The sequence below is a fragment of the Pristis pectinata genome, chromosome 7 (assembly GCF_009764475.1).
Source record: "Pristis pectinata isolate sPriPec2 chromosome 7, sPriPec2.1.pri, whole genome shotgun sequence".
Lineage (NCBI taxonomy): Eukaryota > Metazoa > Chordata > Chondrichthyes > Rhinopristiformes > Pristidae > Pristis > Pristis pectinata.
This window is the reverse complement of record NC_067411.1, coordinates 8,486,916-8,511,952: the sequence shown is the minus strand read 5'-3', so window position 1 is coordinate 8,511,952 and position 25,037 is coordinate 8,486,916. Positions and strand designations below refer to the sequence as shown.

Here is a 25,037-nt window from a genome sequence, read left to right as displayed (position 1 = left end):
TGAGACCACTCCTGGAGTATTGTGTACAGTTTTGGTCTCCAGGGTTAAGGAAGGATATCCTGGCTATAGAGGGCGTGCAGCGTAGGTTTACGAGGTTAATTCCGGGGATGTCGGGACTGTCTTATGTTGAGAGGGAGAGACTGGGATTGTACACGCTGGAATTGAGAAGATTGAGAGGGGATCTGATTGAAACCTGCAGGATTATTAAGGGATTGGACAGGATAGAGACAGGAAATATGTTCCAGATGTTGGGGAAGTCCAGGACCAGGGGGCATGATTTAAGAATAAGGGCTAAGCCATTTAGGACAGAGGTGAGGAAAAACTTCTTCTCCCAGAGGGTTGTGAATTTGTGGAATGCACTGCCTCAGAGGGCAGCAGAGGCCAATTCTCTGGGCACTTTCAGGAAGGAGCTAGATAGGTTTCTTATAGATAGGGGAATCAAGGGATATGGGGACAAGGCAGGAACAGGATATTGATTGTTGAGGATCAGCCATGATCTCAAAATGGCGGTGCAGACTCAAAGGGCCGAATGGTCTACTTCTGCTCCTATTGTCTATAAAACGTCGACTGTCCATTTCCCTCAAGATGCTGCCTGACCTGCTGAGTTCCTCCAGCAGCTAGTTTTTTTTAACTCCAAATTCCAACATCTGCAGTTTCTTGTGTCTCTAGTGTTTTATAGAGATTCAGTGTGATTTTACATACATAATTTTAACTGCTTTCTCAACCTGCCCTACAGTTCCCTATAATCCCTCTGATCTTGAACACCTTTCAAAACAAAATCCTTTATTTTGGCTCTCCTCGTTCTTCCTACCAAAATTCGTCACCAGAAACTTCTCCACACTAAATATCACCTGCTACTTGCCTGCAATCCTCCAGCTGATTTATGCGAGAGAAAGTTGCAGTACTTCAGGAAAACAAGAAGGGAAATGGGATTGATCAGATTACTTTGTTGGAAGTCTTCGTGGATCCTAATGGACCAAGGGGCCTCTTCCTTCATTGTAATAAGTCTATCAGTTAACCTCACAATTTCCTGCATTATATATCATCTTCAGAATCAGCCTTATTATTGCTGACATGTTGTGAAATTTGTTTTGTGGTAGCAGTACAGTGCAAGACACAAAGACAAAAATTACTGTAAGTTACAAAAATAAATAAACAGTGCAAAAGAGGAATAACGAGGTAGTGTTCTTGGGTTCGTGGATCATTCAGAAATCTGATGGCGGAGGGAAAGAAGCTGTTTCTGAAACACTGAGTGTGGGTCTTCAGGCTCCTGTATCTCCTCCCTGATGGTGTGTCTTTGGCCATGTACTTAACCTGTCTATATCCCCTTCAACACTTTTCTACATTTTTCTCATGGCCCACATTGGCACCGTGCTTAAAATCATCAGCAAATTTGGATATATTATACGTGATTTCCCCTTATTCAAGTCACAAATATGGATTGTGAACATTTTGCATCCCAGCATCAATCCCTGTGGCTATCCCTGCCCAGCCTCCCAACGTGAAAATGATGAGTTTATTTCCACACTGTTGCCTGTCCATTTACTAATCCTCAATCCATACTAGTCTGTTACCCCCAATACTGTGGGCTCTAATATTGTGTTTAATAATCTTGTGTTACTCTTCATTGAAGGCTTCCCAAAAGTACAAGTAAACAATATCCATTGGTTCCCATTACCTATTCTGGTAGTTACAACCTCAAGAAAAAACTAAATTGCCAAATGGCATCATTTTCCAAGTACACTTCCTTAATAGTACATTTTAACCATCTTCTATAACTGATGTTGGCTAACAAAACACCAGCCAAATGTTGATAGTTCCTGCAGTGTGGGAAATTCAACTCCTTGGTAAAATTGTGGATGAGCAAGCATTTTGCAATCATTGTGGTAATTAGGTTTGGGATATTGTGTATCGGAAGTTAGGGTGTTGCCTTGTCCCTGATGAATTTCTAAAACCTGGCACAAAACAAATTCAATCACAAATTGACAACCTCATCAGCTATGTCTGGTAACAAGAGGACATCTCGAAAGTCTCAGAAATGCCATAACCTTGAAATCTTCAAGAAAGGAAACACATTTGTTTTCAGTAAAGGCAGAGGTTTCCCTGGAAACATGATTACAAAGGACCACCTCAACTACCACCTCCTAGTGGCCAGAGAGCAGCTCTCCAAATTACAAAATGGATTTCATCCATCAAGAGGCACAGTGGACCTGATCTCTACCAGGTGTCAACTCCATGACAAAAGCATTAGAAATGACCTCTTTTGACCTCATTAAAACCTTTAACTCCATCAATCAAGAGGGATAGATGGTCACCCTTCTGACATTTGGCTGTTTGCAGCTCTTTCTGTCATCAGGGATTTGATGGCATACAAGCCATGATCTTAACAATTGCATCCTCAACAGATTCAAACTCAATGCAGACTGGTGTCAAGCAAGGGTGCTATATCACCTCACCACTTTTCTCTTTTTTTTTGTTGTTGTTCAGCACTTTGCCTCCAACAAGGTTCCCACTGGAGTGGAGCTAATCTACAGGATGTCCAGAAAGTCTGCCAGCACCAAAATCCTGAGGATGCCAGACTAACATAGTTTTACTGGAAAATACATACAGCACCAACAGTTTGCTGAGTACAGCTTCCGTGATGGTTGAACATTTTCTAAATTTCTTTCTCACAATTCCCTATTTACAGCTATTTCTTGCATGTTGCTTATCCTTTATGGTGGAGACCAGTGGATAATCCATGTTTAATTCATTTGCTGTCTCCTTGTCTTTTATTATTTATTACCTCAACTCACATTCTTTAGGACTAATGCTCATAATGTTAATTCTTTTTTTTATGTTCTTACTATTTTTTAACATTTGTAGCTAGTTTTACCTTGTGCTTTAATTTTTAATTCCCTGTTTATCTTTTAGTCATTCTTTATTTTTTGTATTTTTCAAATCTTCTGCTCAGCTACTTGTCTTTGCACAACTCTATACTTTTTCTTTAAGTCTGAAGTTACTTTAATCTTTTCTAGTTGACCACAAAAATTCCTCTTGGAATTTTTCTTTCTGGTTAGATGTATCCCATGTCTTCTGAAAAACCCTTCAACTGTCTGCCACTGCATTTTGACTGACTGATGCCTTAAGTTAATTTGCCAGTTCACTTTCACTAGCTCTGCTTTCATGCACTGATTGTTCAATTAAGTTACAAGTATTAATTGCCTCTTCTTCATCAAATTGATGGTAAAGTACAATCATGTTATGATCATTGCTTCTTAGAGGTGCCTTAACTATGTCAGCCATTAATCCTATCTCATTGCACAGTACCGGATCTAGTACTGCCTGTCCTCTTGTTGATTCAGAACATTCTGTCCTAAAGCAATTATCTGAAAAATGCCTATCTTGGCTAGCTTTGGTCATCTCATTTTTCCAGTCTATAAGTAAATTAAAATCACCTGTGATTATTGCCATACTTTTTTTTTCTTTGTACTGGTACTTGTGTCTGGTTGCTGTTAAGAGGCTCATGCACCATTCCCACAAGTTAGGAAAGACTCTATCGGAAAGATGCCATTAAGCTGGAAAGAATGTACAGGAAATTTACAAAGATGTTGCCGGGACTCAAGGGACTGGGTTATGGAGAGAGGTTGAACAGGTTGGAACTTAATTCATTGGAGTGTAGGAGAATGAAGGCGTTCTTACAGAGGTGTATAAAATCATGAGGGGCATAGATGGGGTGAACACACACAGTCTTTTTTCCAGGGTTGGGGAATCAAGAACTAGAGGGCAGAGGTTTAAGGTGAGAGGGGAAAGATTTAATAGGAACCTTAGGGGGCAACATTTTCACCCAGAGGGTGGTCAGTATATGGAATGAGTTGCCAGAGGAAGTGGTTGAGGCAGGTACATTTAAAAGGCACTTGACAGGTACATGGATTGGAAAGGTTGAGAGGAATATGGACCCAACGTGCACAGATGAGACCAGTTTAGATGAACACCTTTATCGGCATGGACCAGTTGGGCTGAAGGGCCTCTTTCGATTCTGTATGACTCTATGACTAAGTGATTTCTTGCTTTAGTTATTTCTTGTCTCCATCCAAGTTGCATCTGCATTCTGCTTTTGTGAACTTGGTTCATCCCTCTCTGATCTAAGACTATCATTAATTAGGAGTCACTTAAACATCTTTCCCTAGTTTCCATTCCTTCCTAAATATCATAGATTTGGATCTTGTGACTTGGTAATAGCTGTCTTATGATGCTGGCTTAATCTCTCATGGGGATAGGCAGTATCTTAAGTAATCTTAAAGTTGCCTCTCTTTCTCTTTGTAAAATGGCATGTGTGTTGATTTAGACAATGCTATGGAATTTTTTTCATAGAATGGTCAATCTTTTGGAGCTGCAGAATAATTTTCAATCAGCAGCTTCCAAGTTCAAGGTGTTCCATGATTAAGGGAACACCAGGGGAGATGGACATCCCATCAAATCAGAGTTGAGGTTCAGGTTCCCTTTTGTTGGTCTTCAACCACTTGAAACCATGTTTCTTTCCAAGACCACCTCACCAGTAAACTATAACTATTTAGAATCGAAGCACTTAAGCCTCAGGAACATGTTGATCTTGCAGGTACAGTTAGTCACTCAGGCAGGCTGGCTGTCAGTTGTTGGCAGAATCTTGAATTGAGCTCATTTCATTGAGGTATCAGACATTGTTAATTTAACCTACCGTTTGGTACAGCCATAAAAAAAAGTGTTGGAAACACTTAACAGATCAAACAAAGAAATAGTTAATGAGTCAGGCCAGTCACATGACCTGTAATTTATTTTCTCTCTGCCTACAGATGCTCCCTGATCTGCTGAGTATTTCCAGCATTTTTATAATTTTCTTTATCCAGCACTTGTTTTTGCTGTTCAGTTTGGTACTGAACAGTTTGGTTTGATACAGGCTAGTGTGATGTTGAATCCATAGTCTTTTAAATTGCTTGACTCTGATTCAATGTCATGCTTGCCTGCATGACACCTACAAATCAGTTGCTACATTCAGTACTGATGCCCTTGACCTAGGATGTAAGAGAGACATTGTCGGACTAAAATTCTATTAGTGATTTGAGCTGAATCACCAATTATCAAGCTTGAGTTCTTTTATGATGTCACCACAATGTCTCAGCAGGTAAGATAAGAGTGTAGAAACCAAGTTCTGTCTGTACAGTAAAGTGATAATCTTCAGAAAAGGAGAGCATGTAGTAAAATGTGATTCTGTAATGGTAGAGTTGAGGGAGATGGTATGGAATTGTGATGTCAAATGGGATTTAACGCAACTGAGTCTCTTGTCAAAGTAAAACAAAAATATGGTGGGTAAATTCGAAGCAAATTGTGCCAGGTCTCATTATCCTTGCAGTTGTTTCCCTCTCCCTTCTGTATACATTTCCTGTGCTATCACAGACTCAAAGCTCCTAATCCTGACCAGTATGGAATGGTGCGGGTGAAGCATGAACGAGTTATCGAGTGGCTGGGATATTTGGCTGAACCAAACTAAGTTGGCAGACATTGAAATTAATCATCATCATAAGACTTCCTACAGTAACTAAGCTTGTTGATGTGCTGGTACTTGTACCGCTACTGGTCTAGTAGTCCAGAGAACTGGACTGATTATTTGGAGACTCAAGTTCAAATCCCACTGTGGCAGCTGGAGAAGTTAAACAAGAGAATTTTATTCCACATTTAATGAAGTAACATTTAGCAGTAATGTCATTTTGAGAAGGGAATTAATGTGAAGCTACTCTGGCCCATCTGTGATTCTAGACCCACACTAATATTGTGGAGACTAATCTGCCCTCTGATATGTCCACACTGATCAAGGGCAGTTAGATGTGGGTTATAAATGTAGACCTTGCCAGTGATACCATCATCTCATGAGTGTTTAAAAGAACCCTACTTTCCACCCACTTTATTGATCAGCAACTTTAATGTTCATTAGGTCCAGAAAGGGACTAAATACAAAGAATTTCAGAGTGGAGCAGTCTCTTAGCGCTCTTGTTTCTGTCTAGAAAGGTACTGAACATTAGAGTGAAATGATCATCGTAACACATTTTAGAATAAATCTTTAGAATTAGAAACACATGTAGCTAGTGAAAATATTGACATTGTTGACTTACAGAGGAATGGCTACAAGCAGAAGATGGAGAAGAATTGAAGCTAAGCTGGTATAACATGTTTCGTAAAGATAGAGCTGGTAAGTTAGTTAGAGTATTAACGTGATGGACAGAGACAACAGGTATGAGAATGAAGGTGCAATATCTGCAGAAGAGGGAGATGTAGATTATATAACAGTGACGAGGTTAACAAAAATAACATTGGTTGCTGGTTTCTACCATCTTGTGAATAGCTAGAAAGAACTTTACTGCACGGAGCTCCCAGAAGTGAAGCCTGCAGAGGAGGGACAATGGAAGGGAGTGATACAGGTGTAAGAGCTTCTTCTCAGTTATCAGTCACCACTTCTAAACAAGTGACATGGTCAACTGGGGTAGATGCTGTATCGTCTGTAGTACGTTCTGTGTTCTCATAAAAGGTCATTTAATCTGAAACGTTAACAGTTTTTCTCTCTCCACAGATGGTGCATGACCTGTTGAGAACTTCCTCGTATTTTACTATTTATTAGTCCTTTGATGTAATGAAGAATTTTGTTTATTCTTCAGCATGTCCTAAAATGTCTTTCTTTTTATATAGGAACTACTGCTTTGGAGTGCCATTGCTATTTTTTTGTTGGTGAATGTGCCAGCCAATTTTCACAGCAACAAAAGGACTAAATTATTATTTTTTTTACATTATTCTGATTTTTTTTTCTCTCTGGGAGAATGACTGGCCAGCACAGAGCGGAAGTTACCTGCTGTTGCTGGAATGGTGTGATCTGATGAGGGAAAGGGAGCCTCTGTTTAAACCTCATATGAAAGTAATTTGGATGAATGCTTGAGGCAGGTTGGGGTGGGGGTTTGTTTCCACTGCTGATCATTGTACAGTTCTGTTTAATATACCAGCCAAGGTCAATATAACAGTGTAAGACTCTGGAGGGAAGTACTTTGGAGCTAGAGAAAATCAAGTGGAGTATGTTGGTGCCAAATGGGAGGCCTTGGATAAAGCTCAAAGTGCGTCCTCCTGTGGCAAGTTGTATCTTATACCACATAAATGGCAATGAAAGCTGTTGGGTCACTCTAAAGCCCCAACTGATTAGTTAATATCCTTCCCTACTCAGGCCTCCAAATGATTCTAATCCTGCTTTTGATACCCTGCAAAGACATCCAGTCAAATATTGAATTACAACGTGTGAAACTAGCAAAGTGTGTATCATTGAAAACATTTTGAATAGGGTCCAGAGAGAAGCAAGCAAGTTTATGATTAATCATTTTAGGATTGCACAAAATCTGGAGTTCCTCCTTGAGGGTCCCTCCGAGAGGCATAAAAATGGGGAGGAACGATCGTGTGCCCAAAAGGTAAAGAGCCATAGATTGCAGACACTGTATGACTTTCATTTCTGTTATCTGCCAAATATCTATTCAATTCCTTGCATATAATTCTGCCTTTCCAGGTTACTAGTTCATCGCTCTTACCAGCTCAAGACCAGACGCAACATTTTTAATGCTTTTAAGATTTTGAATATATAAGTAAGATTTATCCCAGCTTTATTTTATGGTGCATATTTTCCCAATTCACGTAGACTTCCTTTACATCTCAAAGGCCGACTCTCTCAAGGCACTGTGATGTCACCTCTACAATACAGTGACCAAAATTCTGCACTCCAGGTATTGCCACATGCAGATAACTCAAACCAGTTACGAGCACAGAACTAAACATGTGCGATCCATAAACTACAAGCAAGGTTAGAATGATTTTTTTTTTCTCCTTCCAGAGATCAATAAATCCATAAAATAGATTTTTTTGTTGAAGTGCACCGTTCTCATGAGCGCCAATACAGGAATGTGTTTATACAGCTGATTAACAACAGGAGTGAAGGTTACAACAGTGATGGAGATAGAACTGAATGAATACTGTGTGCAACATTTTTCTGTAACATGAATTGCTGGGGTCAGACTTGTTTCATATAACTTCAGGATAGAGGAAGGAAATCTTCCTAGAGAAGATTAAATGGTTAGGAATAAGGATTTTATAGAGTGGAGATTTTAGTGAGGAGAATAGGTTTTGTGGACAGGGGCCTTTTATTGTGGAGTTCATACACAATAGCTATCAGCAAAGTTTACTTTTGGATTGAAGTACTCTTTCTTACAATATTGTTTTTCACTTTATGCTGTTATCTTAAAACAAAAACAAATTATTTTATTTGGGATATGTATTTAAGTTTTCACTCTGAGTAATAAATTGAATATCCTTCTCCAACAGATATTTCAGGCTGCCCAAAGTGAAAGAGAGAAATTACTAAATTATTCAACAGCTGAAAAAAGTTGGCCATTATAGAAGCAGTTTATTCAGGCTCAATGTCATTTGTCTGGATTACACAATCACATGTACTAAACTGTAGAAGAAACAGTCCATCCCTAATATAACCTACCGGGCATTACCTGGAGCTTCATTTGCTATCAAACTCTAATCTAGTCTTAACTTGTCATTGTATAATGATTCCCAGCTATTTTATAACTTCAAAATGTTGGGCAATTCACTTTTCTCCCCTTTTCGTTTACAATATAACGCATCCTTTACTGCAGGTACTGTGACATTAACAGCTGTATGCCTACTGACAGCATAAATGGGCAAAGTACTAATGAATGAAATTTGCAATGGTTTGTAAAATAATCCCCATGAAATTAAGCTGTCTGCTGTAATTAAGCTACTTTTAAAGCTGCAGGAAGAACACTGATCTGAATGTGTTTATACAGGTGGTTGACTTGCTGTGTTTTGTGACTGTTGCCTCAAGGTTTCTGCTTTTGCAATTTGTGCAGATGACAGTGAGGAAGATGTTGCGGGTGAAAGTGCAGAGTTTGACAGTGTTTTCAGCAGACTGGAAGAACTGCGAATGACTCTGGAGCAAGAAATGGGCTTTGAAAACTTCATTGAAGCCTACAACAAAGTCAAGGTTGTCAATTCTTTATATTTTCTTAAGATATGGAATGGCATGGCTCCAGTGAAGCCAAGATGTAGCTCTTGGCCACTGAACATGCACAAAAATGATTCCATTAATGCTAATCTCCACGAGGTCCATTTTTAATGTCTGTACTGTCTGTCTTTCGTGTAGAATTTCTGGCTGTCAGAATCTGATCCAAGTTCAGAGATAGGAGGAGGGGAAAGAGAAAGGCACGTACTTGTTAGGTGATGCTGGTAGACATTGTATTATTGTTCCATAGTTTGGTTTTAGATCCCAAACAGAAGGGGAAGCCAAGGCATTAGGGTGAAATTTTATTTTCTTGAGTGATCTGGTGAATTTGAGGTACAGATTCCTTGATAAAATTTGCCTTTACAGGCTGCAAAGATTGATTGATGTTAGGTTCTCCCATGTTGCAACCGTGATATGGCCAAATATAAATTGATCTGTTCGCCGTACCCTAGATTTTCATTAATTAAAACTGGGCCTAAAAAGGTTAAATATTTTGGAAGTGGTGCACAGATTAGATGTGTATTCCTTCTTGTACGGAGGGTTAAGGGAATTAAAGTGAAATAAATTTGATTGGATGGATAGAGATGACTGCTTATCTCTGATGAGAGAATCTGAGGGAAGAAGAAGGGACTTTAACCTCAGAACTAGGATCACAAGAGATGATGACACAAGAGACTGATGAAGATTTGCATGCACCTCCTCCAACCTTGTCTGCTTTGTTCGGTGTTCCTGATGTGGCCTCCACTACATTGGTGAGACCAAACGCAGACCAGGCAACTGGTTTGCAGAACATGTCTGCTCTGTCCGTAGTGACCATCCTGAGCTCCAGATTGCATGCTGTTTCATTGCCCCTTCTCGTTCTCTTGCGTTCTCCTTCCTATCCATCTCTAGTCCTCCCTTTTTTTTTGTCCTCCTACCCCTCCTGGTTCCATTCACCTAATAGCCACACACTTCCCCATCTGGTTTCATCTGCCCTTCACCTCTCCATTAATGGTTCCTCTTACCACCTTCCTTACTTATCAGTTTCCAGCACTGGTATCCTTTATGTCACTGCTTTTTGCCCTCTAGCCTCCATTTCCACCATCATCCTCCCCTCCCCACAATGGCTCCATCTGCCCCTTTTTATACCTTGCCTGCTTCCACCTATCACCCACTTACTTCTTGTTTCCCAACTCTACCTCTCCCCTCCCCCACCTGGATCCAACTGCCCATCACCCTTCACCCCTCCTCAGTCCACTTATCACCTACCAGCCCCTGTCTCACCCCTCCCCTCTCCTCTTTATTGTCAGCAACCCTTCCCCACTCTGCAGGGTCTCAGCCTAAAACGTTGACGATTCCTCCAACCCCCCCCCCCATAGATGCTGCCTGACCCATCCTCCAGCCAATTGTGTTTTTTTTCAAGGGATGATGTCAGGAAGTGTTTCTTGACATGTGAGATAGTAAAAACCTGGAACTCTTTATCTCGCCCTGCACCCACTGCCTCCGCCCCACAGAGGGAAAAAAAGGCTACCACATTTTTTTGTGTCAAGGCCTTTTGGGTTAGGTGAAGATGCAAATCACTCAATCTGCTGGATAATTGGAGCAGCCTCATGGCTGAATGGTCTGTTCTTGCTCCTGTGTTTCCAAAGGGATAAATGAAGACATTGAAGATCAACTTGAGAGACATTTAATGATATGTTAAATTCTTGCAATGGTGCTGTGGGTGCAATGCATCTTGATTTGGTTAATTTTCAAGTAGAAGGAGCTGTGATTTGAATTAACTCCAAAGGAAATGTTTTGGAGAATCCCAAGGCTTAAACACGAATTGGATGTGATGTTTCAAGCTTTGAATCTTCAGCAAGACAAGCTCACTTATGCAAGATGTATACATTGATCATTATTAATGTATTTTATTGTGCCAGTATGTTATTCAAAAGGGAAATGTTTTGGTACTTATGTTGTCAGCATAAGTTTGTCTACCCATGAAATGGTACCCCATCATTTTAAACTCATCTCAGCTCCTTTTAGAGTCATAGTTGTACAGCACAGAAACAGGCCCTTCAGCCCAACTCGTCCATCCCAACCAAGATGCCTATCTATGCTAATCCTATCCTTCTAAACCTTTCTTTTCCATGTACTTGTCCAAATGTTTTTTGAACTGGAACTAGTATCAACTGGAAATAGAAAATAGGTTGTGTGAAGTTTTAAAGACAGTTTCTTGGATAAATGTGGTACTCAAATTGCTTCTCAGTTTGAAGTCTAATTATTGGGAGTCACTGTTGTACCAGATCACATGCCTATTATTCTGTCTCTTTACTCAGGTGAGCCCTGTAAGGTTCTGGTTCAATTCACCATGAGCACTATTTTGTACTAGGCACTTGAAGACTACATATTCAGGAAGCATTACTTGAATTCTTGTTTTTTGGTGGCATGCCCATTGGAAGAAAAGCACAGTAAATCTGTCTTTAAAAATAAGGCCATCTCAACCATACTGAGAGCTGTTAAAGGAGAAGAAACTGCCAGCAGCATATCTTCCAAATACAAATGGCTTCTCCCTCAAGCCTGATACCATTATTTGACCAGTATATTAGTTATTTACTTTAACATTTACTTTGTGAAAGCTCAGACGTGAAGAACTGAGCAGTCTATACTGTCCCAATTTATGACACTGTTATTAGTTTCCCCAAATTGATGTGTATTGTCATTAGTCTGTTGAAAATTATACTCGCTAATGAGCATCATGTGTAAATGTCTTTCGATATGTTCCATGTGGCCCTGATTTAAATGTGTGCCTTTGTAAATGGTCTGATATGTATAGAATGCACATTAAATATATCATTTTCCTTCAGATGTTAAACATTTTGGGGGAATTTTAGTCATCAATTGGCAAGATGCCTTAATTCTGATTGAAGTTGGTAAAATTCATTAAAAATTCACATTTCTAAATTGCAGATTTAAATACTCTTAACAAGGCCAACATCTCTCAACATCACAGGCTGATCAGTTGTTTCCTTAAAATGTGAGAATTATAGTAGCATGGGAAGTGAATTTTTATTTTTAATATTCATTCCTGGGAAATGCATTTATTGTGCATCTGTAATTCCACTTTTGAAGGTACTCCAAAGTTCCTTTGGCTCATGAGTATATAAAATGGAAATTGTTTTTGTTGTATCTGTTGGTTATTCAGCATGGGATCTTCCTGCTGCTTGTGTCATTTCCCCTCAACCAATGAAGCCACTGATGTACAACACTCCTATGCAAGTGTGTATTCACCCTGCCACCGATAACAAGTACTTTAATAAATTTCTGTACCTGTTGTATGATGGAATATTCAAATAAATCTTGTCTTTTTGCACCAGGCAATCCATGAGGATGAAGATGAAAACATTGACATAGGCACTCCTATAGTCCAAGTCATTCTGGGTCCTCAGTTTGAGCACTTGTATTCAAAAATCCTCCACCTGGTTATGGCAGATGGAGCCTACCAAGAAGGCAAGTCCCTCTTTGTTTCTATTTTACCAAGAAGGTCACTTTCAATTGTAACTTTGTAGAGATGAGAGCAGTTCGTAAAACTTACTGCTGCCTGGTTTAGAGAGTATGCATTATGAAGAGAGACTAAGGGAGCTAGGGCTTTACTCTTTGGAGAGGAGGAGGATGAGAGGGGACATGATAGAAGTGTACAAAATATTGAGAGGAATAGAGTGGACAGCCAGCACCTCTTTCCCAGGGCACCAATGCTTAATACAAGAGGGTATGGCTTTAAAGTAATGGGTGGGAAGTTCAAGGGAGATATCAGAGGAAGGTTTTTTACCCAGAGAGTGGTTGGGGCGTGGAACGCGCTGCCTGGGGCAGTGGTGGAGGCAGGTACATTGGTCAAATTCAAGAGATTACTAGATAAGCATATGGAGGAATTTAAAATAAAGGGATATGTGGGAGGAAGGGGTTAGGTAGTCTTAGGTGAGGTTTAAAGGTCGGCACAACATTGTGGGCCAAAGGACCTGTATTGTGCTGTACTGTTTTATGTTCCAACTTATACCCTATGTCCAATTCAATATGTTACCCTTACTAACATTTTTTTTAGTGCTTAATACTATTTATGTTGTGTCAGATGTGTAAGCAAGCACAATACATTGATTTGGGGTTCCCTTGTCTTTACTGAGGCAGTGACTGGTCTTTTTTTTAAAATATACAATGAAGTAATTGCAAGCATTTGTAATCAGCTTTTCCATCAGTTTCCTCTTGCTCTCCATTCACAAACAATAAAACAAAGCAAATTTACTGATTTTTGCACCTAAATCTTAGAGAGCTTTACAATCTTTGTGTGTGCGGAGTAACTGACCCTTCATCCACTGGGAAGCTCTTTTGTTTTTTGCATTTGGATTGCTGCTTAAAATCTTCATTGAGCTCTAACACAATGAAGCAGATACCTTCCATACACACTGCATCTGCAAAGGCTGGTACAGTTTGAGCATGTTTGCCCCCACTCGGTTCTCTGAACTGGACAGGGAATCATCTTGTGACAGGCTGACAAGCAAAATGTTTCCCAATTTCACCTAAATTTACATTCATGTCAGCTTATAATACCAAGGATAAATACCAGCTGAATCTCATAAAATATACAAGTTTAACTAGAACATGATTTTTTTTTAAATCCCACATCTCCATTGCTGCTTCCGACACATTAAATTAAGTCGTTCGGTAAGAATACATGCCGATTTTTAAATGTTTTAATTTAAATATATGTATGTTTTGTTCCACATTAATGCCATTTGATATCCCTCCTTTGTCATTCTGATTTCTTCACTATCTTAGTGGAATCTTTGTCTGCTTCCCCACCCCACCAAAATAGAATACCTTCTTGATGTCTCTGTTCTTGCCCCCCTTCTGTTTGTTTTTCAGTTCTACTGTATGCCAATTGCTAAGGGCCTCCCTTTCCTTGAATCAGAACAAATTGTCTAACCTCCAGCTTGTGCTGTTACTGATGAAATTGGTCTCTTGGCAACCAAGACTTCTCTTTGAAATGCTCAAAATAAGCAAGGGAGCCTCCCATTGTCAGATTGCTGGTGACCTTTAATCTCTTCACGTTATCTTCTATGTATTTGTTAGTGGCTTTCAAATTCTGATTAATAGTGACTGAAGGGAGCACCCCCACCACCACCCTTTTCCACCCTGCTAAGATGCGCTATCTGTGCACAGTCCAGCTGCAGTAAATTAATGGATTTTTCTGTATCTAATGTCATTGGAAGAAAAGCACAGTCTTAGCTCCAGCAGTTTCAATCACTGCCTTTTCATAAAAGGCTTTTCACTCACTTCATCTCATTGATGAATTGGCAAACTCTGCAATTTCTCTGCAGGTCTGGCAACCACAAACCTCTTGCATTTTTAGGTTTCTCAACCCAGCTGCTCTTCCACCCCCTCTTCCCCATAAGATGTATAATGTGTTTAGTGAATAAACGCTGGGGAAAAGCCACCGAGAATGCCCCAAATGTTCTGGGATTGACTGTACCCCAGAAAAGGCCACCTAAGTTTTGGGACATGATTTGCTCACGGGCTGTCAGTTTTGCTGCAAGGGATATTGTTCAAGCAAGTTACAGCAGCACTTAACTACAATTATAAAAGCACCCAAAGTACATGCTTTGCCATTGGTAATTATCATTGAAATGGAAGAGATTAATTCCTTGAGTACTGAATGTATTTTGGAAGTTGCATATTTATTAACGGCCAAAAATGTGTTATCTTTGAGTTTATGGTCACATAGGTTTTTGTAGTGTAAATAAATATGATTCCTTTTAAAAATGGAACTTAATGCCACACTCTAGGCAGTCTAGATGTATTTCAGGGTTATTTAAGTAATTGGGAGGGAATGAGGAATAGAAGCATTCACTACTAAGATTTAGATGGGGTAGGTGGGGAGATGGTTCATATAGAACATAGGCCAGTCAAAATTAATTTCTGTGCTATGAATTCTGTAAATTATACAGGCAAATGTAGTTGGTTACAATTAACCAGAACTTAGATTGGTGCCCAGCACTGTACCTCCCAGAAATGTCCCACCATGGAAAAGAAGAAATATCAAACTTCCAGACAGTAGATCTGTTCTGCATTTGCTGGTTTTGGACATTGTTTTTGCTGCAGTGCCATTTTTAAGCTGGAAAATTAACTGAAACCTCTGTTTCCCCTGAAACACTTTTTCTCTGCTGTTGCTCATGGGAGAGAACTGCTTTTAAAATATTAAGTATATAATTTCCAAATGGCTAGTTTCCACCAAAATGCAAAAGCTTAACTGTTTTTCCCTTTCCCTCTTTTTAATGTAGAACACCTGCATAATTGCATAGCTTAGTGTTTAGGAACTGCACCAGCTGAGGTGTTAAAACTAATATTTTACTTGGGTGATATGCCTTTCCATTTCAGTCTGGCAAGTGCTTCTATTCACTTCATTGCGAGTGTAGGGTTGTTGGATGTACCTCAGTTTAATTAACCTCCTCACACATTTGCATTCAGGGCTGTTTAAGGTTTTTGTTTGGATGCTTTCACATTTTGTCATTTTTTTTCCCATCATCATAATCAAAATTGTGAGGATCTATGAATCTTTGAAGATTTTCACTTTTTTCCCCAAAGATGTTTCCACCTATCGTATACTTAGTTTCTATAAATTGCACAATTTGTGCCTAACCTGGTTAGTTGAGATGGATTGTCTATTACTGAATACTTGGAGTAATAAAGTCAAAGTCGAATTTGAGCACAAGTACATGTGTGCACAGGTGCAATGAAAAACTTGCAGCAGCATCACAGGCACACAGCATCATATAAGCAGCATTCACAACAAAAACATTTTTTTTGCAAGAAAGAACACAGTTAGAACATAAAGTCTATTTTAGTGCAAAGTGATCAAAGTGGTCTTAGTGTTGCTAAACTCTAGTGATTAGGGTTGTGCAGGTTGCTTCAAGAACTGGATGGTTGAAGGGAAGTAGCTGTTCCTGAACCTGGTGGTGTGGGACTTCAGGCTTCTGCACCTCCTGCCTGATGGTAGCTGTGAGAAGATGGCATGGCCCGGATGGTGGGCATCTTTGATGATGGATGTTGCCTTCTTGAGGCAGTGCTTCATGTAGATACTACCGACAGTGGGGAGGGATGTGCCCGTGATGTATTGGGCAGGGTTCACTACCCTCTGCAGCTTCGAATTGCTGCACCAGACCATGATGCAACCAATCAGGATACTTTCAACAGTACATCTGTAGGAGTTAGTGTTCGGTGACATGCTGAGCCTCCTTAACCTCCAAAGAAAGTAAAGATGCTGGTGCACTTTTCTTGAGATTGCATTTATGTGTGTAATCAATGTACCTAACAATAACAAAACCAGAGAATGCTAGAAACACTCAGCAGGTCAGGCAGCAGCCATAAGGAGAGAAACATAGTTAACGTTTCAGGTCAAGACCCTTCATCAGTAGAGAATAAATGAGAAAATCAGCATGTTTTGTTATAGGGTTGGGGGGGAGGGGTTGCTAAGGGAGAAAACACAGGGAATGTCTGTGATAGAGTGCACACCAACATTATCAAGGTAACCTTTACCTTAAAATCTAGAGATAAGAGAAACCAGGAGAATGGAAGAGGATGTGGGGAGGAGGTGGTGTGGGGTTCAGTGAATGTATAATAGAAATAACCTTGATTAGACTCCTCCCACCCTGCTTCCAGTTTCGCCAGCTTTTCTCCACAGATGCTGCCTGGCCTGCTGAGTTCCTCCAGCATCATCGTGTTTTTCATCCAGATCCCAGCGTCTGCGGTCCTTTGTTCCTCTCCATTTGGTCTGATGGCAAGACAACACTGCCTGCCCACTGGCATCCTCTTTCACTAACAGGGCTGTCAACCCCATCTGTTTCCTGCTCTTACTCCCCCCACCCACCCCCCCCCCCCCCCCCCGCCCTTCACCTACCACCCCAACAGCCCACATTCACTGGATCACTTTCCATCCTTTCCATCACCAGACACATTTTCTGCTTCCCTCCATTCCCTCCACTTTTAGCATTCTGAAGGGACGGTTCCCTTCTCAAGTCCCTGGTCTGCACTTCCTTCTCCTCCAACCACTCTGCTTCTCACAGTAATTTCCCATGCAAGCGCAGGAGCTGCAACACCTGCTCTTCTACCCCTACCCCTTCTCCTTCCGTCACCCAGGGACCCAAACAGCCCTTCTAGGCGAAGCAGCTATTCTTCTAACTTGGTGTGTTGCATTTGGTGCTCGCGATGTGGTCTTGCCTCCATTCGGGAAACTAACCACAGATTCAGTGGTCACTTTGCAGAAGACCCCAAATTTCCAGTCTCTCGTCTCTTTAATCCTCCACCCCACTCCCGCTTTGATCTCCCTGCCTTTGGCCTCCTACGTTGCTCCAATGTAAGTTTGAGGAATGGCAGCTCATCTCCCATTTGGGTATGTTGCAGTCTTTAGGACTTGATATTTTTAACAATCTTAGTGACCATTCCCACTTCATTTTTTTTCCAGAGAAGTGCTGACTCTTTTTCAATTTGTATTTTTCATATTTTCTATCTGCAACTGCCAATTTTTTTTTATATACATCTAAGTAATTGTTTGTGCTGTATTGTGTGTGGTCTGTTTTGGGTCCGAATCCTAGAAGTCCTCAAGACCACTGCGTGGGAGTTGAGGAGATTTAGCTCACCACCTCCTCCTCAAGGGCCATTATGGATGGGCAATAAATGCTGGCCTTACCAGCAATGCCCAGATCCCAAAAATAAATAAATACCCACCACAGGCACTTGCTGTCCCCCTTCTCTGCCACTAACAATGGTTTTCTCAATGTTCCAGTTCCAATATAGAAACCTTAACCTGAAATGTCAACTCTTTCTCCTCCCACGGATGCTGCTTGACCTGCTGAGTACTTCACCATTCTCGTTTTGAAGCCTCAGTGTCTGTCGACTTTTGCTTCAATGTTTGTCACCTCGATGACTGAAACCTGCTGGTTACTTGATTTTAAAGATTTCTGCAGAACCTTTAATGAAATTAGAACATCCCAAAGTTGCTGCAAATTTAACATGTTATTAGAAATGCAAAGCTGGGTGGGAGTGTGGGATTCAGTGAGGCTTCAGTGTCCATTGGACTGGTTGAGCGAGTGGCCAAACACATGACCGATGCAGTATAATATGGATGAATGTGAGTGTCTCCACTTTGGGGGCAAAAGCAAGAAGGCAGATTATTATCTGAATGGCAATAGATGAGACAAAGTGGGGGTGCCACAAGAGTTGTGTTTCCTCAATGAAAATAAGTGTGCAGGCACTTAAAAAAAAAAAGCAAATAGTATGTTGGCCTCACAGCACGATGGCTGAAGTACATGTCTTATTGCAATTGTCCACATCTTTGAGACCACACTTTGAGTATTGTGTATAGTTTAGGTTTCCTTATCAGAGGAAAGGTGGTGTTGCCATGGAGGGAGTGCAGAGGAGATCACTACACTGATTTGAACATAGAGCATAGAACAGTACAGCACAATACAGGCCCTTCGGCCCACAATGTTGTGCCGATCTTTAAAACTCCCCTAAGACTATCTAACCCCTTCCTCCCACATATCCCTCTATTTTAAATTCCTCCATATGCTTATCTAGTAATCTTTTGAATTTGACCAATGCACCTGCCTCATCCATTTGAGGGATGGCAGGGCTGACCTAAAGAGAGATTAGCTTGATTAAACTACATTCTCTAGCGTTCAGAAGAATGAGAGGGGGCCTCACTGAAATTTATAAAATCGTGATGGGACCAGGCAGAAGTCAAGAACCAGACTTCAGAGCCAAAGGATACAGGATAAGCCATTTAGGACTGAAGTTTCTTCACCCAAAGAATGGTGAACCTGTGCAATTCTCTTCCGCATGAGTTAGTGAAGGCGGAATCATTAAATGTGTTCTGAAAAAGAGTTCTTAGTTTTAGATTTAATTCCAATGGCTAAAGAGAGCACCGGATATGAGGAGAAAGCAGGAATAGGGTACGGAACGGGATCAGCCGGGATCATAATGGTGGAGCAGGTTCAGAGGGCCGAATGGCCTGCTCCTACTCCCATTTACCATGCTGGCACTAAAATATCCTTCTAATGAGGAGTTAGTACTGTAATGACATCTTTGAATTTAAGCAATAATTAAAGTAATGAGTTTTAACCTGAGCTCTTGATAGCAGTTCATTTGAAGTACTGATAGCTTTACTGAAATACAGAAATTCAGCGTTAGTTTCAACTAATGATCAGAATCAACAAAGTAAACACAAATCAAAAGGCAGCGCATTGATGCTGCAACCACTGTGAGCTGCAGGGGAGGGTATGTGACTGAGTTTGTGAAAGCAGCGTAGTTTGATGCTATGTTTCTTCGTAACATTCATGAGTTGACGATATTTTGGGCACTCCAGAAATGGCTTCTTGGGCAGTATATCTTTAACCACTGAAAGGCTGGAGTCAGAGGACACTCCCCAACTCTGAAACCAGTGCTTTAGCATCAATGAGCTGTCACTTAATTTGTGTTGATTTTGCTAATGTTAATTATTAGTTGAAACTGAAGGTGTGAATTCCTGTCTGCCAGCTATGTATCAGTGTGCCAATATTGCTCTGATAATTGCTTGCTTTGAAAGATGTCATTGCAGTTCTTGCCCCTGAGATTAAGGACTATAATTTTTCAACGTTTTTTAAATTTTTTAAATTTTAAATTTTTTAAAATTTTATTTACAGCGTAGTAACAGGCCCTTCTGGCCCAACGAGTCCGTGCTGCCCATTTTAAACCCAAATTAACCTACCCATACGTCTTTGCAATGTGGGAGGAAACTGGAGCACCCAGAGGAAACCCACGCAGACACGGGAGAACGTACAAACTCCTTACAGACAGCGACGGGAATCAAACCCCGATCGCTGGCGCTGTAATAGTGTTGCGCTAACTGCTACGCTACCGTGCCGCCCAATTTTTAAAAAATTGATTTTGCTATTGGCTTACGATGAAGTTGCTCACAATTGATTGAGAATGGTATAATTTTGAAAACTATTATTATCCAGGTATTTCTTACAACTAAAACAATTTTTGGCTAAAATTTGGATGACCCATAGAGAGAGGGTGCAGAGGAGATTTACAAGGATGTTGCCTGGGTTAGGGAGCATGGCTTATGAAAACAGGTTGAAGGAACTCGGTCTTTCCTCCTTGACGCGACGGAGGATGAGAGGTGACCTGATAGAGGTGTATAAGATGATGAGAGGTATTGATCGTGTGGATAGTCAGAGGCTTTTCCCAGGGCTGAAATGGTTGCCACAAGAGGACACAGGGTTAAGGTGCTGGAGAGTAGGTACAGAGGAGATGTCAGGTAAGTTTTTTTACTCAGAGAGTGGTGAGTGTGTGGAATGGGCTGCCGGCAACGGTGGTGGAGGCAGATACGGTAGGGTCTTTTAAGAGACTTTTGGATAGGTACATGGAGCTTAGAAATTACTAGGCTTACCCATAGCCCTCTATTTTTCTAAGGTAGGGACATGTTCAGCACAGCTTTGTGGGCCAAAGGGCCTGTATGTGCTTTAGGTTTTCTATGTCTACGTCACCCATTTCTTATTTCTCCCCACATTTCAACACTTGCAAGTTGGCTGCAAGAGCTTGTACAATGTGGAGGAATAATGGAGGTATGTTTTGATGACTGACTATTACATTTTGCATCAGAAATCAAACTCGTCATGTTATTTCTTTTACAGACAACGATGAATAAAGATGAGATACTTGGGACCTGTCTACTGTGGATGTTCTAACTTTCAAGCCAAAACTATCTTTTGAGCAACTCAGTCATGTGGATACAAGTTAAACCACACAGCATAAAAGGGTCTGCATGGATTTGATGCAAGGACAGTTTAATTTTGTGCTTCCTTCCCCAGAATTCCATTTTACCTTTTTAATTTTGCATAGGGTTTTCTGCAGAATTTTACCTTTCATAAGTATTGGTGTTGCTGCTAAAAGAAAATATGCATATATTACAGAATTCTCTGACCAAAGTATGTCCTTGAATATCACATATTGAGTTAGAAAAATGGAATGGGTTATGGAACGCTGGAATTTTTCATTTGCATTCTATAATGGGGGTGACCTGTTGTGCAGGAATCCTGTCCACTGATCAGAATTTACATGCTGCAGAACACTAACATGGATAGACTTGTAAGTTGTAATATAGATACAGTTTCTTGTACAATACTTCCAAGTACAAAGTTCACGTGTATTATATCTTTATAATGATTAGGAATAAAGATTCTTTTATACATTAAAAAAATTTGCACATTGATTTATTCAGAAAATCCATCGATTTCATTACCACTAGATGGACACACGTCACGTTGCTTTTGTTTGGCTATCGACAATGTATGATGTACGTTATAAACTGGAAAACCATTCGGAACTTTCTCCAGAGCACTGTTACTGACTGATCTGCTGGACTTGATTTGTACTTGTTTCAAAGTGGAGGTGACACAAAAGTCGAGCTTATTGTCATATGCACGAGTACATGTGAGCGCAGATGCAATGAAAAACTTGCAGCAGCATCACAGGCACACAGTATCATAAAAGCAGCATTCACAAGAAAAACATAAATTAGGCATAAATTATACACAATTTTTGCAAGAAAGAATACAATTAGAACAAAACAAAGTTCATTTTAGTGCACAGTTGTCGAAACTGATTTTGCTGAGGAAACGTAGTGACAAAGACTTTGTTTCTGAGCCTTTTTCAATAACACTGATGAGAGAACATATGTTCCTGTGAAGGCCTGTTAGTTTCCATCAAGCCATACCCCACCTGAGTGATTCCATTTGGAGGTGGGGGTGGTGGGGAATGAATGTGAAGTGTGAAAGCCAATATCAAAAACAGTAAGTGCTATAAATTTTCTTGAAACTTATCATTGCTGAGTATGATCAAAGTGCCCCACAGTTAATGAAGCGGATAACTCTGGAGGTCACCTTCTGTTTTATTCATATGAGATGTAGATTTATCTAACTCTTTCCATGACTTGGGAGGGTCTGAAATTGCTTTACATTTAATGTACTTTTTGTTGCAGTCACTGTTATCATTCAGAAACATTCAATGTTTGAGTAACAAAGGATTGCAGATGCTGGAATCTAGATGAAAAGTCAACAAGATTCTGGAGGAACTGAGCAAGCCAGGCAGCATCCGTGGAGAAAAACAGACCAATGTTTCGGGTCATTGGCAAGACTAACTGCTGACTAGGTGACTGTTTCATAGAACACCCGCGCTCTGTCCGCAACCATGATCTATGTCTCTCCATTACCAGTCACTTCAACTCCCCCTCCCACTCCATCACTGATATGTCAATCCTCTGCCTCCTCCACTGCCAGGAGAAGTCCAAACTCAAACTGGAGGAACAGAACCTCATTTTCTGTCTTGGAACCTTGCAGCCTAATGGTATGAACGTTGAATTCTCCCATTTTAGGTAAAGCAAAACCACCCCTGCCCCCACCATGCCTCTCCTTCACTTTCCTAGCCTATCTCTCGTTTTACTGCTCGCGAATTTTTTTCCTCCCCTCCCCTCACGGGGTGCCTGCCTCCATACCTTTGACCTGTCCCCCGGTGGATCTGCTCTCCCCTCCTCCCCCACACCTGCCTATCACTATCTAGCTGGACAGGTTGACTCTGTGGTTAAGAAGGCATATGGTGTATTGTCCTTCATCAATCATGGAATTGAATTTAGGAGCTGAGAGGTAATGTTGCAGCTATATAGGACCCTGGTCAGACCCCACTTGGAGTACTGTGCTCAGTTCTGGTCGCCTCACTACAGGAAGGATGTGGAACCCATAGAAAGGGTGCAGAGGAGATTTACAAGGATGTTGCCTGGATTGGGGAGCATGCCTTATGAAAACAGGTTGAGTGAACTCGGCCTTTTCTCCTTGGAGCGACAGAGGGTGAGGGGGGACCTGATTGAGGTGCATAAGATGATGAGAGGCATTGATTGTGTGGATAGTAAGAGGCTTTTTCCCAGGGCTGAAATGGTGGCCACAAGAGGACACAGGTTTAAGGTGCTGGGGAGTAGGTACAAAGATATCGGGGTAAGATTTTTTTTTTACTCAGAGTGGTGGGTGCGTGGAACGGGCTGCCGGGAACGGTGGTGGAGGTGGATACGATAGGGTTATTTAAGAGACTTTTGGATAGGTACATGGAGCTTAGAAAAATAGAGGGCTATGGGTAAGCCTAGTAATTTCTAAGGTAGGGATGTGTTCAGCACAAATTTGTGGGCTGAAGAGCCTGTATAGTGCTGTAGGTTTTCTACGTTCTATCTCTTACCTGCATCTACCTATCACCACCTTGTGCCCACCCTGCCTCCCCTCTTTTGTCCACCAATCACTGCTCTGCTTTTCTTCCCCCCTATATATTGGGCTTCCCCTTTTCCTATCTTCGGTCTTGATTGACTGCCCGTTTTTCTCCACAGATTCTGCCTGGCCTGCCAAGTTCCTACAGCATCTTGTTGAAGATTCAACACTTCCCTTGGACAGCAGTAAAATAAGAGACTGGATCACTTGCATCTTTAGCTGTTAGTTGAGGAATGTAGGTTGGGACACCACAGGATTTTTTAAAAAAAAAGGCCTTTTTGAAGTAGCACTGCAGGATATCAAAGAGAACCTCAGTTTAAAACTATATTCTGAAGGCAAGACCTCCAACAACATAGAACATTACGGCACAGTACAGGCCCTTTGGCCCACAATGTTTTGCCAACATTTTATCCTGCTCTAATATCTATCTAACCCTTCCCTTCCCTCCCACATAGCCCTCCATTTTTCTATCATTCATGTGGCTATCTAAGAGTCTCATATGTTCCTAATGTATCTGCCCTCACAACCTCTGCAGGCAGTGCGTTCCACGCACCCACACTCTCTGTGTAAAAACAAAACTTACCCCTGACATCCCCCTTATACCTTCCTCCAATCACCTTAAAATTATGCCCCCTCCTGTTAGCCATTTTCGCCCTGGGAAAAAGTCTCTGTCTATCCACTTGATCAATGTCTCTTATCTTGTACACCTCCATCAAGTCACCTCTCATCCTCCTCTCCAAAGAGAAAAGCCCTAGCTTATCCTATCCTCAACCTATCCTCAAGACATGCTCTCCAAGCCAGACAGCTCTGGGACATCAGTGTAACATTATGTGCTCGTGTCTCTGGATTGGGTCTTGAGTCACTTCATACTCAAAGGCAAGAGTGCTGAGCTGTGGTTGATGTTTCCGCTTTGCCACCCTTGTGCGAAGTGCATATGTATGGGTTGAGTGCACAATGGACTTGGCTGTGATGCCTCATGCCCATATCTGTGCTGCTACAGTTGACAACTAAACAATGGTCACTAAGGTGAACCCTTGGAGGGCACTGTCAGCTGTGGGGTCATAGAGGATGAAAGTTATTGAGGATTGTGGACTGTGGGGAAAATGGGACTAGCTCAGATAGACGTCTTGGTTGGCGTGGATGACTTGGGCTGAAGGGTCTATTTCCATGCTGTATAACTCTGTGACTCTAAAATAACTGATATATACTTGAAATTATTTGAACAAGTGTCTTGAAATTTAGGGCTTTTTCCCTTGTTTCTAAATGTATATTTCTCAATCTTTGTGGCTTGGCTTCTCTTCTTCCTGAAACGTCCAACGTGCAATTAATTTTAATATAAAACATTTCCTGGCATGTCACATGAATATTATCAAACAAAGTGACACCAAGCCACAAGGAAAAATAAGGATGGATGAAAAATACAGCACTGCAGATGCTGCTAACCTGAAATAAAAACAGAAAAATTCTGGATTCAACAGTCAGGCTGCAACTGTAGAAAGAGAAACAGTGTTAACATTTCACATCAGAAACCCTTTGTTAGAACTGAAAAGGAGAGAAAACAAATTTTAATGTGCAAGGGTGGGATGGAAGGGATCAAATGTATTTCTTTGATAGGGTGAGGCCAGGGTTGCTGTGGGATTAGTTGTTGATAAATTATCTGAACGTTT

At 41.0% G+C, this 25,037-nt stretch overlaps 1 protein-coding gene across 8 annotated transcripts in view; it reads left to right on the top strand.

Moving 5' to 3' along the window:
- The window catches only part of nek1 (NIMA-related kinase 1), a 119,811-nt gene extending 98,496 nt beyond the window's left edge, over positions 1-21,315 (top strand). For 5 of the 8 annotated variants that reach the window (XM_052019748.1, XM_052019749.1, XM_052019752.1 and 2 more), the window contains 4 exons: positions 6,128-6,202; positions 8,919-9,052; positions 12,409-12,541; positions 20,758-21,260. In XM_052019748.1, coding sequence (XP_051875708.1) covers positions 6,128-6,202; positions 8,919-9,052; positions 12,409-12,541; positions 20,758-20,771 — 356 coding nt within the window. In that variant the 3' untranslated portion in view covers positions 20,772-21,260. Of the gene's footprint in view, positions 1-6,127; positions 6,203-8,918; positions 9,053-12,408; positions 12,542-20,757 lie in introns of all 8 variants that reach the window. The other 3 variants (XM_052019754.1, XM_052019753.1, XM_052019750.1) reach the window with 3 other exon arrangements.
- The last annotated feature ends 3,722 nt before the right edge of the window (positions 21,316-25,037 follow it).